General features: G+C 44.0%; 1 protein-coding gene across 1 annotated transcript in view; it reads right to left on the bottom strand.

Moving 5' to 3' along the window:
* slx4ip (SLX4 interacting protein) overlaps window positions 1–16,229 on the bottom strand; it is a 211,274-nt gene that overhangs the window by 23,349 nt on the left and 171,696 nt on the right. Inside the window, 1 exon segment of the mRNA XM_072506403.1 lies at window positions 11,241–11,329. Coding sequence (XP_072362504.1) covers window positions 11,241–11,329 — 89 coding nt within the window.

Genomic DNA, 16,229 nt, shown 5'->3' with positions numbered 1-16,229 from the left:
TGGGCGGGGGGGGGGGGTCGCGGCGTGGGAGCAGCTGGAGGCGGCGTCATGTAAAGGTACCAGTCTGGAAGCTTTGATAACGGCTCCTTTGCCGTTCTCGTCGACCCGTTACACCACAAGTCCGGTGGTGGTATGATTAGGAAGTGGGCAATGGGGGTGTGGGGGCGTGGGAGCAGCTGGAGGCGGCGTCATGTAAAGGTATTAGTCTGGGAGCTCCTTTGCCGTTCTCGTCGACCTGTTACTCCACAAGTCCGGTGGTGGTGGCGACACTGCGGATCTGGGGACAGTGGAGGAGGTACAAGAAGGTGGAGGGAGCGTCGGTCTGGACCCCGATATGTACCAACCACAAGTTTGTCCCGGGTAGGATGGATGGTGGGTTTCAGAGCTGGCAGAGGGCAGGCATCAGAAGGATGGGAGATCTGTTCATAGACGGAAGCTTTCCCAGTTTGAAGGCGCTAGAGGACAAATTTAATCTGCTGCCAGCAGGAAACGCCTTTAAATATCTGCAAGTACAAGCCTTCCTGAAAAAACAGGTAGTGGCCTTTCCAACGCTGCCGCCACTGAAGATACAGGACAAGGTGGTCTCCGGCACCTGGGTGGGGGAGGGGAAGGTGTCGGATATCTACCAGAAACTACAGGAGGCAGAGGAATCCCCGGTGGAGGAGTTCAAGGGCAAGTGGGAGGAAGAGCTAGGTGAGGAGTTGGAAGCGGGTCTGTGGGCAGAGGTCCTGGGCTGGGTTAATTCCTCCTCATCATGTGCCAGGCTCAGTCTAATTCAATTTAAGGTGGTCCACCGGGCACACATGACGGCAGTGAGAATGAGCAAGTTTTTGGGGGTAGAAGACAGTTGTATGAGGTGCAAGGGCAGCCCTGCAAACCATATCCACATGTTTTGGGCATGCCCGGAGCTTAGAGAATTCTGGCAAGGGTTCGCGAGGGCAATATCCAAGGTGCTCAACACATGGGTGGTGCCGAGTCCAGAGATAGCGATCTTTGGAGTGTCAGAAGACCCGGGTGATCAGGGGGCGAAAGAGGCCGACGTCTTCTCCTTTGCCTCCCTAGTAGCCCGGAGAAGGATTTTATTAATGTGGAGGGACTCGAAGCCCCCGAGTGTAGAGACTTGGGTTAACGACATGGCTGGGTTTCTCAGCCTCGAGAAAATAAAGTTTGCCTTAAGAGGGTCTACGCTAGGGTTCTCTCGGAGGTGGCAGCCGTTCGTCGACTTTTTCAGGGAAAATTAAAATGTCAGCAGCAGCAGCAATCCGTAGAGGAGGGGGTGGGGGAGTGCTTCATTGGGATGGTGTGGGAAGACTGAGTCGCGTGGGGTAATGTCTATTTCATTGTTATTGTATATTCTCTTTTTGCACTATGTTAATGTTCACTCTAGTTTGTTTTGTTATTACTGTTACTACTGTTTTATTATGAAAAACTCGGCAAAACCGTAATAAAAATACTTTAAAGAAATGATTAGCTCATGCTACAGTTGGTGCAGATTCAATGGGCCGAATGTCCTCCTTCTGCACTATAGAAATTCTATGTAGGAATTCTATTTAAAGGCAGCCTACCTACACCTTGTAAAGAAAAAATGCATTCAGTGCCTTGTGATGTCAGAAAGTTAATTTGAATTTTAAAAAAAAGGTGGCTCAACTTGCAAGGTTTTCTTTTTTTTTTAAATTTAGAGTACCCAATTATTTTTTTTCCCAATTAAGGGGCAGTTTAGCGTGGCCAATCCACCTAACCTGCACGTCTTTGGGTTGTGGGGGTGAAACCCACGCAGACATGGGGAGAATGTGTAAATTCCACACGGACAGTGACCCAAGGCCGGGATTCGAACCCGGGTCCTCAGCGCCGCAGTTCCAGTGCTAACCACTGTGCCACCGTGCTGCCCGCATCAAGGTTTTCTGACAATGGACTGGATGCCTTGGTACAAGATATTGAGACAGGAGACCCTTAAGACATACGCTGAGGAAATAGTGGGAAGAAGTTGGGGTGGAGGTCAGAGGCAGGAGTGTAGCTCCCAGAACATGGATGCAATGGATGACTGGACACGAACCATCGGGATGAGCATTCTTCAAATGGCATATCGTACCAACTGCATAATTCATTGTTTAGTTTACTAAATTTACCCTTGCAGCCACACGTCACATACACATTTATTCAACCATGACAGCTTTGTCATTCAAAAATATTGCAGAACACTCACATATTTTGCTCTTGCAGGACAAGTTGGTGTACAACAGGAAATAGCACACTTGAGGAGGGCAAGTAGTACACTTACATGGCTTAATCCCTGTGCAGGAGACGATGCAGGCCATCATGAGAAGGGGCATTGATAGGATGGTTGGCAATGGAGGAATCAATTATGAGATTATTCGCATACCAATACCTTTTCTTCTCTTTCTACTTTTCCATCATCCCCCAATCTCTTCTAACTTGCAAGCTGCTGATGGTGTAAGCACACACTTTTCACTTCTCCTCACCCCTCACCACAAACTAAATCATGTCGCTTTTTCCTTTCAGATAACCGAGCTTGGACTTTCCTTATCAGAGGAGGAAGGAGAACAAGACAATATGAAGATCAAGAGACACCATCACTCTATCTTGCACTGGAGGTTACCATCTCAGTGGCTGACATGGTGTATATTTTAGAGGCTAGGAGAGAGGCGGAATTTGCACGTGGTGAGACACCAGGCACAAGTATACAGGAGCCTGGGAGGGGAGAAAGAATGGCACATGTGTCACCTTGCTGGGAATTTGGGGAGGGGTGTGTGGTTAGGTGGGAAGGCTTCACCCTAGATTTGCTGCAGAGGAGTCACACAAAGACTTTGGTGGCTCAGACTACAGAAGCACAGATGTTAGTGCACAACCAAATGCTTCATGTACACGAAAACCTACCAGAAAGCCTGTTCAGTGTGTCCAATACCAACATGGTGCAGGGATTTGTGGAGAGCTTGGAGGTGACCACCTTTCTATGCTGGAAAGGATAGACTCCATCAGTACCCTTCTGGAGAATTGCCACGATGCTCCAGCCGATGGCTGATATCAAAGTTTCTATTGCGGCACAAGCAGCTTCCCTCAAAGCTGTGAATGCTGCAAGCTCAGGCTGCACCCATCGTGGTTCTGAATATCACCCTTCCAGGGCATAGGAGTCCATCAATCTGTTTTCCAACAGATCAGCAGGAATATTAAGGCACTACCCTGGAAAAGTGGCAGTGATTCTATGGAGCAGAAACATGCTGTCCTCTCTCAGGATGTCATAATTCCTGCTCTCACCCCATCATTTTTGGCAATACCCTTGTTGCTGTCTGTCAGCCAGCCTGACAAACATCCCAGACATCTGTAGCCCAGGCTAAGATGACAGTCTGAAGCTGGGCCCTCTAGGCCCAGAGCTGCTCGAGGCCAACTCCAAAGCCATCTGCAGTCTCCTCAATTGAAGGTCAGCCTTCACCATGCAAGCTCCAATCACCGGAGAAGAATGTCACAGGAACAATGGGATAGGTAAAGGCGCAAGGAAGAGAGACACACAAAGGGAATTCACAATAGTGATTAGTTTAATTTTATATGCTTTTTTAATGTGCCTACAGATAAAATTGGATTTGAATGCGCATTTTCTTTTTTAATTTCAATGTTGGTAAAAAAAGAGGACAATGTGATTTTCAGTGATAGATAAAAAGTAAGTAGTGTGTGACCACTTTACCAAAAAGGCATACTGTGCATTTTTAATGAGAAGTGTGTGAGTGCATATCCAATACTATATCCATTCTTAATTGGTTTGCATAGTACAAAGAAATGCCCAATTTAGTCTCCGAGAGTTTTTCACATGGAGGAAAAAACACAAATATACACATGCATGATTGAGTTCCACCTTTAGGGAAACAAAATTGGTACAGCAAGACATGTTCATTGGTGCACCATATCGGATAACATAGACACGAAAATGTATAATCATTAGGAAAGAAAACACAAGTAATTTGCCAGTAAAGTTGGTGAATTCAACACTAACAATATTGAAAATTATTATTGCCCTTGCACAGGAAATGATATCATGATAAGTGGAATAAGTGATTATGTAATGTTCAACAGGTTTCCTTTTTTTTTTAAGAGCAGAAATCTGGAAAGCAGTATGACTAACTCAAGATCTAGCAAGGTTTATATGATCCCTTTGCTCCTAAAGTTTGATCAGTTTTATAGTGGATTAAATGCAGATCAAGCTGGATTTCACTTTTTGCTCTTCTGGCAGCCATTGTTCATCTGCTCAACTTTGTTTCCCTCACCAGAGGACTGTGGGCAATGTCAGCAGCAACTGTCTCCAGGGAGTTGCTTCCAGACACCAAACAATCCCCCGTCACCCCAGCCCCCAAATCTCGCTGTTAAGTCGAGATGATGCGCAGTGCTGAATTTGGCTCAGGCTTTATGCAAACATGTAATGACACAGAGTGATCACTTCGCTGACTCTTCACCACCTTCAGATTCATGTCCAGGCTCACCCCAAAATGTTTATAACTGGGCTGCTTCCATGCAAATCAGAAACATTCACTGCCTAAAAATGCAATGAGAAACCCCAGTTCAACGCCAGCTCTGCTTATGGACGTTTTCTTAAATCTTGGACACACATTTTGGTAACAGTACACTCTAGATAAGAAGCTGCACAAAGTCTGGAAGTTGTACATAAAGCCTTGTCGCTATCACTGGTAGTCTGGATGGATTTTTAACCAGAGAAGTTGCAAAGGATAATCAGGTGAATGCTCTGAAAGCCATAGCCACCCAGGTCATGAATCAGCAATCTGATTTTTCACAATAGATTGTTTGAACTTCTGTAGAATAAAAGAGAGCAGATGACGGCAAGAGACGACACAAGAGATAGGCGAGATTATCCACCTGGAGGAAACTTGCCATAACATCATTCAGCAAATTCAGCTTACTGTTACTTGTTACTTCTCTGAAAGATGGCTGTCCACAACCACAACTGTTCCTCACCAGGGACCATTTAAAAATGCTCTGACTAAGCTCAGAGTAATAGCAAACACATTCTGCTTTGCTTGTTCAAATAAAACATCATTGTGGTTTTGTCTGTTCTCAGAAACACTGGCTTAATCATAAGTTGTTTTTTAAAGGATTCAAAGTGTAAGAAAGGAAGTGTAGAACTCCAGTTAACAGACCTGATAGTTCTGCCCCTCAAGCAGCCATTGATTAAAGAGGCTTGTTGCTAATGGTTCATCCCAAAGAGACATTCAACACTCACATGACTCAAGATAAGCATGTGGATCAAGGGAGAATTCCACCAAAATATATTTTGGCTGATAGTCTACGATCAAACATGGTTCAAAATACTGGTAGTGCTTTTTGTATAACAAGATCCAGCAAACAAAATGGAATATCTGGCCTTTCTTTTTAAAAAAATGTTTTTATTCTCCATTTTCACATTTTCCTTCAAAATTTACATCCCACCCACAGACAGTAAATGGTAACAAATACAAAATCAATCCCCTTAACAATAACAACGATCCCATCCTCCCACCACCCCAAATAACGGCCCACCTGTCAATATATGCATCCAATAAAACAAACCCTCTCACGGTGGAAACAAAAAACAAAGGAGAAAAAGAAAAAGGAGTCCGGGACCGCCCATGGTCACCATTAAACTATAGAGTCCACCTCCACTCCCCCCCCCCCCCCCCCCGCCCTACACTCAACACCATCCAACCTCTGAAAGAGTGCCGTACATGATACCCAAGAGTTGTAAACACCCCCCCCCCCCTCTCTCCAACTCCTCCAGTCTACTGCCTCTTGTAAAACTCCTCCCCCCAACCTCAGTTCCTTCCCAACTTTCCACCCCAGCTAGACCACTCAGACCCTGTTCTGCCAGGCTCCGATGGCCGCAGCCCCTTTCCCCCACCTCACTCCCGTTCACTGGCTGACTTAAACCGGCCAGCGTGGAGGCCCCCACCCAGGTCCCTTTCCCAGCCATAGGAAAGCCCAGAAATCCCCTTTTAGCACACAAACCCCGCATATCCACCTACACCCCAAAGAGCCCTCATTTTGAGTGAAAGTCTCATCACTTCCCTTGTCCAAATATATACAACATTGGTTCCTTTAGCCCATACACCCGCATGCAGTGAAACAAAAAAGAAGAAAATACAGTCATGAGGTTACATCGACACATGGCCATTTCTCAATTTCTCAGTTCTGCCACAGTCCTTCTGCCTTCGCAAACTCCTCCGCTGCTTCCGCCGTTCCAAAATAAAAGTCCTTGAGCTTGTAAGTCACCCTCAGCTTCGCTGGATATACAATGCCGCACTGCACCGTGCTAATGTACAGTGCCCTCTTCACCCGGTTGAAGGCAGCCTGCCTCCTCGCCAGCTCCACCGTAAAGTCCTGGTATACACGTATGCCAGCACCAGCCCACTGCACCACCCGCTTCTGCTTGGCCCAGCACAGGACCTTCTCCTTCACACTGTACCTACGGAAGCACAGAGTCACTACCCTTGGCGGCTCACTCGCCTTTGGTACAGGCCTCCACGACCGATGAGCCCGATCCAGTTCATATCGGGAGGGATCCTCTGTTGCTGATTATCTCCTTGGTTCAATTGCTCTGTTTTATTACCTTTGCTCTCGAGTCGCCAGGTATTTTTATGATACAGCCACGAGGTTCAAGTCCGAGTAATGATCAATAACCCAATACACCGATTAGTAAGATTTAAATCAAAGCACATTTATTATACACAGTAATCGCTACTCATGCACAAATTCTACGTCTAAGCTACTTCTATACCTAACAGGCCTATACTTAACTTCGGACTGGCCCACCAGGTCAGGGGAACAAATGGCCTTTCGTTCGGGTTCTGAGTCTGCGGGATTCGAAGTTGGTATGGATTGGTAGCTAGGAGCGGCTATCCCGTAGCGAGCGTTGAATTAAGACTTACGTCAGTCGACGATCACTGCACCGGTCACGGTCAATGTTGGTTCATGTTGCTGGGTGACCCGGGCAGGAAGAAGAGAGAGTGATTTGAACTTGGGGCTCAACTCTTATAGTCCCCAGGGGCTTCCCGCCTTTCGGGGCGGACCCTGTACCTGGTCCCAAGTGATTGGACTTTGTCCCAATCGCTTGGTTCGATTTTCTCAATTACTGGAGCGGTTCCCTGATCGATGGACGATCTCGAGGTGCTCGTTCACCTCCTTTGTGTTGGCTCCTGCTGGCGCCGAGGAGTCTGGCTTTGCTTTGTGTGTCCAAAATGTTACTTATTGTTCCTGGGAATTGCTCATCAGTATGCAGATGGCTGCTACTTTGTTATGCTGATAGCCGCTGGTATCGATGTTGTCTGGTTTTTGTAGAGGTAAATACACAGCAAACCTGCAGCCGCTGGTTTCTGTCTTGTTGGCTGACTTTCCCATCAGCCTTTGCCGTTCGCCATTTTAAATCGAGGGTTGGCCAATTTAGGTGGCTACACCTCCCCTCCCCCAAATGTTTCGCCAGCATCGCGGCAAAAATCAGTCGGCCTCGGTCCTTCAACTCCTTCGGGCAGCCCCACAATCCTCAAATTCTGTCGCGTGGATCTGTTTTCCAGGTCTTCCATTTTTCCTCGTAGATCCTTGTTAATCTCCATCACCTTCCGCATCTCCTTCCCCATCGAGGTAAGTTGATCACCATGCTGCAATAATGTCTCCTCCACTTCCTTCAGCGCCTCCCCTTGCTCCCGCACCTCCGCCTCTGCACTCGCCATCGCCTCCTCCACCAGCATACTCAAAACCTCCCTCATCTCCTTCCTCATTGTCTCCATGTATTTTGTAAACTGCCTTTCGAATTCCGCAGCCATCACCTTAGTTATTTCTTCAGCTGTAAGCAATGTGGCCTCCCCTGGTGCTCCAGCCTCCATTTTCCTTGGTGACCCCACGGTGACCTTTCCACTCCCCGGCAGACCTTCAGCTGTTTTTTTTACGGCCGTTTATTTGCTCACCCTCGACATTTTCCTTTACTGTGCCTCCTCTGTGCCTTCTCCCTGCTTATGCCGCCTCCGTGGACCCTGGGACCAGGCTTAAAGCCCCGAAAATGCCGTTCCCGAACGGGAGCCCTCCATTGTGCAGCTGCCTCCCGCCCGCTGTCACCGGAAGTCCCATATCTGGCCTTTCTAAGTTGTCGACCAAAATTGTAGATACACAATCAAATGTGAATCGCCTTCTATTAATGAAAGTCATCAAAAGCTGACAGGTCACAGACTTTTCATAAATTATCTACACAACAATTTCCCAGCTTTACATGGAGCATCAAAAGAATACCTGCGTGAAGTGTGTAGACAAATTATCAATGGAAAACATCTGCACTGTTCACACAATTGCAGCATTGGTAGAGACCTGGAATCCATTTGCTTGCCTTATCTCTTGGTCAAGTAATGTGAGATGCAAGAGCCAAACAGAAAGAGGAACAGCTAAAATTGGCATCTGTGAACATTAGTTGAGGACAGAATTAGGCTAAACTCTGATGGCACCATAGTTCAATAGCCAACTGCTACTCACTGCACAAGTTCTCAAAGGAACAATGGCCATTTGGGCAAGGTACCAAGTGGCAACTGATATTTATGAAAATCCCCAGCAAGGAATCCCCACTTTCTAGAAAAGGGGAGAGACAACTGACAAAGAAAATTGTGGCAAAATAAAGAACAAAAGAACATGGAATATAGGTTAATTTTTGTTATACATTTTTGCACCATTCTTAAAATTGCTATTCTGATGGCAGCTTATACTGATTCATTTAAATGTTTCATTTTATTAAACATTCCAAAGTGCTTGATTGGGATATGGCGAACTCAAACCAGAAAGTAAAGGAGAAAAAAGGAGATCTGACAAAACTGACAATCATAGAATTCCCACAGTGCAGAAGGCATTCGGCCCATCGAGTCAGCACCAGCCCTTGAAAAGAGCACCCTACTTAAGCCCAACCCTCCACCCTATCCACGTAACCCAGCAACCTTTGGACACTAAGGGGCAATTTATCATGGCCAATCCACCTAACCTGCATATCTTTGGACTGTGGGAGGAAACAGGAGCATCCGGAGGAAACTCATGTACGTCTTGAGGGGGCTTTTGAAGTTAGAGAGAGATAGCAATGTAATTGTTAATGTTATAGTTATCACTGATATTTTAAAATAAACTCCCCTGCTCATTCCACTACTAGGCCCACTGTCTTAGAGCCAAGCTAGTCCAGTGGTGCAGTTTTCACAATCACCCCATTTTCATTGTAACATATTGCACAAATCTGTTGTGATACATTAACAAGCAGCCTAGAACAGTGTAGAATGGAGCAAAACACAGACATTTGGGAGCAAGCCACCCCAAATAAATTTTTTAAGTAACATTTCTGATTACACTAAATAGGTCTGTAAGTATATAATGTGTTGCTTGCAAACAGAAATATGAGCAGTGATTGCGGGGCATGTGATACATCATCTGATGACTATTTTGAGGGAGATAATTCAAATAGTGCAGAACAACTGGTGATAACCACCGTCAATGCAATCTATCTATTGCTTAAAAAGCTACATTTGTGTGACCAGATTACATTACATCAGCTGTAGGGCCTACTTCTTCATCTTTCAAAGAACCACTTTCAACTATTGCATACAAGTGAACTTTGCATTTGTCACACAGTTCAGAAAGTACACCGATTATGATTTGGCTAATTAATATAAAGCTAACATTTTTAAACAAGGCTTGGCATAAATAACGTCTCTGTAAATTAAATACATTTTGAAGTATTAATCCCAGATTATTTTATTCTATCAAGACATTTACTCGTACAGATTTACTGTTGAGGCACAGAACTTCAATGTATATTGAAAGATGACATACTTTTTTGTTCATTACTATGGTGAAATTTAACTAATTACAAAATGAATATCCACTTAATATCAGAACACTTCTATATTATGCTTCACAGGCAATAAATATTACCAACAGCTGCCACTGCTACCTCCAAAATAATGTAATATGAACACAGAAGTAAACATTTTCATTTAAATGATCCATTACTTAAAATATGCACCTCTATTGTATACATAAAGATTCATGAATAACTTTGCCTTTTCATTTATTTAATCCCTATAAATTTCCAACTTGTTCAAATTGAAGTGTTTTCGGATTTTATATAAATTGCAAGGGAATTAACTTTGATAAAGCTTTGGTGACTTTTGTGAAATATGCACTGCCACTTACATTATGGAAAGAGGGTGGAACAACTTTCATGTATCAAATATTACATGTGTCACGAATAAACGGAGGCAGCTGTCTCTATTCAATACATAACATTCTTTTGCCTTCAGATCACGCAGGTCATTCTAACTTCCTGTTTCAAAGTTATAAATAGAGCAAATATGAAGTGTAGGACAAGCAGCTCTTCACACAAGAGGATCAGCAAGGAGTTGTTAATTAGATCAGTTTTACACCTCACTATTTGTTACCTGCTAATCTAGCTGCTACTAATATACCCACATAGCCTTTCTTTTGTCAAACTACAAAACAGGATGCAAGAACATTTTTCTACATAGATATAGCTTAAAGTAAAAAGCATTAAAAAATCAAAATATACCTGGAATAACATTATTTTGATTTAAACCCAGATTTAAAATCATTCATCTTTCCCATTCCAATAAACCTGAATTCTACATACATTCTTTTCACCCACAAAAGATACGTAAGGGAAGAAATTTTACAAGACTCTGTTCCCAGTTTGCAGCCATGGTGGGAACATCGGTTGTAGAAAGCAGCCTTGTAGCATTATAGCACTACATTCAAATTTATCAAGTCTCTACATGGGAACTGAGCTATGCAAAATTTTCCCAATATTGCTTTTGAAATTTTAAAATAAATTTAGAGTAGTCAATTCATTTTTTCCAATTAAGGGGCAATTTAGTGTGGCCAATCCACCTAGCCTGCACATCTTTGGGTTGTGGGGCGAAACTCACGTAGACACGGGGAGAGTGTGCAAATTCCACACGGACAGTGACCCAGAGCCGGGATCGAACCTGGGACCTCGGCGCCATAAGGCAGCAGTGCTAACCACTACGCCACCGTGCTGCCCTCAAATCTTTCCAATATATACTCCAACTGAACCTTGTTAAAAAGAGTGCAGCTTGTTTTAAAAGCTCAAATGTTAGTGGATTGTTGTGAAAGTAACAAAATATTCATCCATTATAATGAGGTTTGACAAACCAGTCTCATAATTCATAAATGTTATCAAAAATACATACAGTAATCGTTTCCTCAGCCATTCCATTTATTGGACCAGTTTCGCATGGAGTTATACAAACGACAAAGCGATCAGGGAATATGTAAAGTCCTAAAAAGGAAAAGATTGAACTTTTCACATGATGTTTTAAGACAACATTTGCACGAAACAATAAGAAGCGGGATTGGCAATGCTAAATTTTAAGAAAAGATGAAAAAGTATCATACTAAGATGAATTAGTAAATAACTTTTCCATTCAGCCATAAATAATGAAATATAATCAACGTTTAAAAATCATTTAGATTACCTCCTATAAATTATTCCCAAAATAATCTAGCATGTATTTCAAATTATGAAAGTTTTCTGCCATTGATTTTATAGTCATCAGTGTGTTTTAAATATTTCAAATCCACACAAAGACCACAACAAGGCTGATTTTTAACAATTTAAATATAAAGCTCTGTTCTTCAAATGTAGGATATGACTAAAGAGTTTTTCTTACGCGGGCATTAAAGTAAATTTGTTTATAAAATGTAGGCTCGGGTTCCTGAGTCTTAGTTTGGCAGAAACAACTTTCGACACTGAAAACACATTTGGAATTAGGCAATATCAGGTGCAAGGGAAGCAATGCTATGATCGCATGGAAATGCAATAGGAAAGAAGGGGGAAGGGGAGGAAAGGGAAGAATAATCTTTACAGAACTAGGGCATTGACAAGAGCTATCAAAAATAAATGTTGCTCTTCATTACCTCTCCTCAAAAGCTTCACAATATCTAGTCTCATCTTCTCACTATCTCTGTAATCTCCTCCAGACCTAGAACTGCCCACATCACACTTTCCCCACGTCCCATCCACCCCAAGACCCCTGCGTTCCTCCAATTCTTGCCTTTTGTGTATTCCCTACCCCTTTAACCAAAATTGAATATCTCTTTCATGTGTTTTGTCAAATTTTGCTTTATAACACTACGCAAAGTGCTTTGGGGCAAAATGCTACATTAAAAGCATATATAATCGCAAGTAATTGCTGTTGCACAAGTCATTCAAAGCCAACAAATTTTCTGGATAGAACAGCATTGTTGGTAGGAATTTTCTGATACTTCCACATACTTTTGAATTTGCCTGCCCTACACCTTCCTCCTCATCCCACACAACCCAGGCATTAAACAATTGATAGAAGACTTCAAAATTTCAAACCCATTCCAGAGGATGGGATAATCCAGGCCTTTGAATCCTTTCAAAGATAACACTGATTTACGGGAAGGAAACAAGGGAGAAAGGAGATCTTTTTTTCTATCTTCAGATGTGAATATATTCCCATTAAAATTTTTTATAATACCAATGAAAGCATCCATTCTGCTGTGTGAAAGTACTGATGAATCAATGTTCCCCCACAGAAAGCAGAACATGGAACGTAGTATAAATATATACAATCAATTACAAAAGGGATAGCGGGCATTCACCTTGGTATATGAAGGTTAGTTTGAAGAATGAGGAAGTTCCTAAAGATAAGTCATTTTAGTTTCTTGTTCATTCAATATATTTAACATAATAGTGTGGGAGTCTGACCTACTAGTGCAAGGGAGAATGAGGATGGCCTGCCAGCCCAGAGTCAGTACAGACCCAGCTAACTGCAGATCATTTTTGGCTGTAAAGTCCAGACAGCAACATCTGGTAAAAGATAGAGAATTGTTCTGAGTATTCAGGCTTAACTGGAGCAATCTACTCTAACTTTCTTAAGATCAGCCCGAGGTAGTAGAGTGGTCTTTAGCTTTACTTTGAATGTTTCTGACACAAATTTAATGTAGAATTCAATAAAATAAAAAAGAGGCGATTCTAATTAATCAAAAGTAAATTTTGTTAGGAAAAATGTTTGTAGTAAAAAAGTTTTTTTTTGCTGCCTGTCCAGAATTGTTATCTCAATCAATATGCTGTTACTCCAAGAGGGAAGCATTTTTGATTACCGAAGAACATGGAACATTTATGAAACAGGGACAATAAAGATAGATTTTGTCAAGAACAGAAAAGGAAAAAAAGAATGAGGACAAGAATACTTGACTTAAAAAAGCAAGTATCCATATATTTTTATATGCATATTTTATATAAAACTATATTTGATATTTAATACATATATATCTATACATAACATCTACACACACATACACACTGATCCTTATATATGATGTAATACACATTTAGACAAAAGAACAAATTGGAAATAACAATGTACATCAACAATTAAAAATAGTTAGAACAGGAGACAGGAAAAGTACAAATTAAGTATATTCTAGTAAGGAACAAAGGGAATATATAGAAAGCTGAGGTTCCATGATTGAAGCGGGTGATCATATAAAATTTGAAACAGAAAAAGAAACATGGAATACTAATGAAGCAAATACTTAAAATAAAACCCAGAATAAATATATTTATAGGAAAGTTACAAAAGGAAGTTTAAGTAGGCCAAAAGGGGTTATTGCAAGAAAATTAGCAAAGCTACACTGGTTCCAAGGGAAAATGGGTGTAATATCAAAAATGTTTTAAAGAGACTTTGAGCACATTATCAACTTAAGTACCTCCTGTCACAAGTGCCAGATGTGAATGAGGATTTTTTTTTTTGCTTCATAAATTAACAGAAAGAAAATTAATGATAATGTTAAAAATGCTTTTCAGTTACGATTGCTTAAAATTTCAAATAAACATTTTTAGAAATTCAAATGTTTTATTTCAGTTTGTCATTATATTTGATACTAATTCAATCCTGACTGAGTGTAATGGTGCTACTAATAACTTGACTACAGATCATTACCAGCTACCCATCTGTTAAGTATTACAGTACAGCATCATGCCTTCATTTTGGCACATTATAAAATATAATCTTAATTGTTCTCAGGTATTCACTCTGATAAAAACAATGAATAAAGATTTCACGCTCTATTTACAGATATTTAATACATTTTTAACATTAACCCTTGAAGGTCATTCAAACTTACAATCTTCATAGAGTGGGCAGGTCAGAAAAAGTTTAACAACTTTTTGCTGGGAGTTTTCCGCTGGGCCTGTTGGCGAGTTCCCCACCGTTATCTAATCAAACTTAGTCACTTTTTTGGCCTGGGGACTTTCACCCCGGTCAAGCCCACAATTTTATTTTAAAAAAGATATTTTATTCCAAACAAAATCTGCAACATCAATTCTACTGAAGTCTCCGGTACCGGAGATTGGGCGGGGGCGGGAATCGGGCCGCGGCGGTTGGCGGGACCCCCCGCTGGATTCTCCGGCCCGGATGGGCCGTAGTCCCGCCCAGAAATTGCCTGTCCCGCCGGCGTAAATCAAACCTGGTATTTACCGGCGGGACCAGGCGGCGTGGGCGGGCTCCGGGGTCCTGGGGGGGGGGGGGGGGGGGGGGGGGGGGGGGCGGGGCGATCTGACCCTGGGGGGTGCCCCCACGGTGGCCTGTCCCGCGATCGGGGCCCACCGATCCGCGGGCGGGCCTGTGCCGTGGGGGCACTCTTTCCCTTCCGCCTCCGCCACGGCCTCCACCATGGCGGAGGCGGAAGAGACTCTCCCCACTGCGCATGCGCGGGAAACTGACAGCGGCCGCTGACGCTCTCGCGCATGCGCCGGGAAACTGTCAGCGGCCGTTGACGCTCCCGCGCATGCGCCGCATTTCCGCACCAGCTGGCGGGGCAACAAACGCCATTTCCGCCAGCTGGCGGGGCGGAAATCCCTCCGGCGTCGGCCTAGCCCCTCAATGTTGGGGCTAGGCCGCCAAAGATGCGGAGCATTCCGCACCTTTGGGCCGGCGCGATGCCCGTCTGATTGGCGCCATGTTTGGCGCCAGTCGGCGGACATCGCGCCGTTGGGGGAGAATATCGCCCCAGATTCCTGACCCACACCAACCCTTCCTCCCTCCACCAAATCTGTGATTCCCGATGGGGCAGCACGGTAGCACGATGGTTAGCACAGTTGCTTCACAGCTCCAGGGTCCCAGGTTCGGTTCCCGGCTTGGGTCACTGTCTGTGCAGAGTTTTCATGTTCTCCCCGTGTCTGTGTGGGTTTCCTCCGGGTGCTCCGGTTTCCTCCCACAGTCCAAAGATGTGCAGGTTAGGTGGATTGGTCATGATAAATTGCCCTTAGTGTCCAAAAAGGTTGTGTTGGGATACTGGGTTACGGGCATAGGGTGGAGGTGTGGGCTTGGGTAGTGTGCTCTTTCCAAGGGCCGGCACAGACGCGATGGGCTGAATGGCCTCCTTCTGCACTGTAAATTCTATGATTTTATGACATGTGGTCCAACTTAAAGTGCCTCCTCAACTGATTCCGGTTCTTAATAGTCAAATTCACCAACATATTCCCCCGTATACTTCCTTGGAGCCAGTAGCAATGGGGCCATCGCCACACCATTGCCTCACCTTCTCCACATTCGCTGCCCACTAGTAATGCATCAGGTTCTGGAGTGCCAACCTTCCTCCCTGCCTTTGCAACAGAGCCCTCTTCGCCCTCGGCACATTCTCTGCTCACACAAATTTCGAGATTAGCCCATCCACTCTCTGGAAAAAGGTTTTGGAGACAAAAATGGGGAGGGGCTGAAACACAAACGGAAACCTTGACAGCACGTTCATCTTCACCACCTGCATCAACCCCACCAATGACAAGTGCAACATATCCCATCTCTTAAGATCCCCTTGACCTCCTCCACCACCCAGTCAGGTTCCACCTATGCATTGTGGCCCACTCATGCATTACCTGAATCCCCAGATACCGAAACCGCTCCCGTACTACCTTAATGGCAGGGCCCCAGGTTCGCCCCCCACCCCGCAGCATTCACCGAGAACACTTTGCTTTTTCCTACGTTTCATTTGTAGCCTGAAAAGACCCCAAATATCTCCAACAAACCCATGATTCTACTCATACTCGCCAACGGATCCGACACAAACAAGTCGTTCACATACAGCGATACTGGTGCCCCCTGCCCCCCATCACAACCCCCCCGTCACTCAGCCGAAACCCGGAAGGCCAT

The sequence above is a fragment of the Scyliorhinus torazame genome, chromosome 1 (assembly GCF_047496885.1).
Source record: "Scyliorhinus torazame isolate Kashiwa2021f chromosome 1, sScyTor2.1, whole genome shotgun sequence".
NCBI classification, from domain to species: Eukaryota; Metazoa; Chordata; class Chondrichthyes; order Carcharhiniformes; family Scyliorhinidae; genus Scyliorhinus; species Scyliorhinus torazame.
Note: the sequence above shows the minus strand (reverse complement) of the source record. Positions and strands in the feature narration are given on the sequence as shown.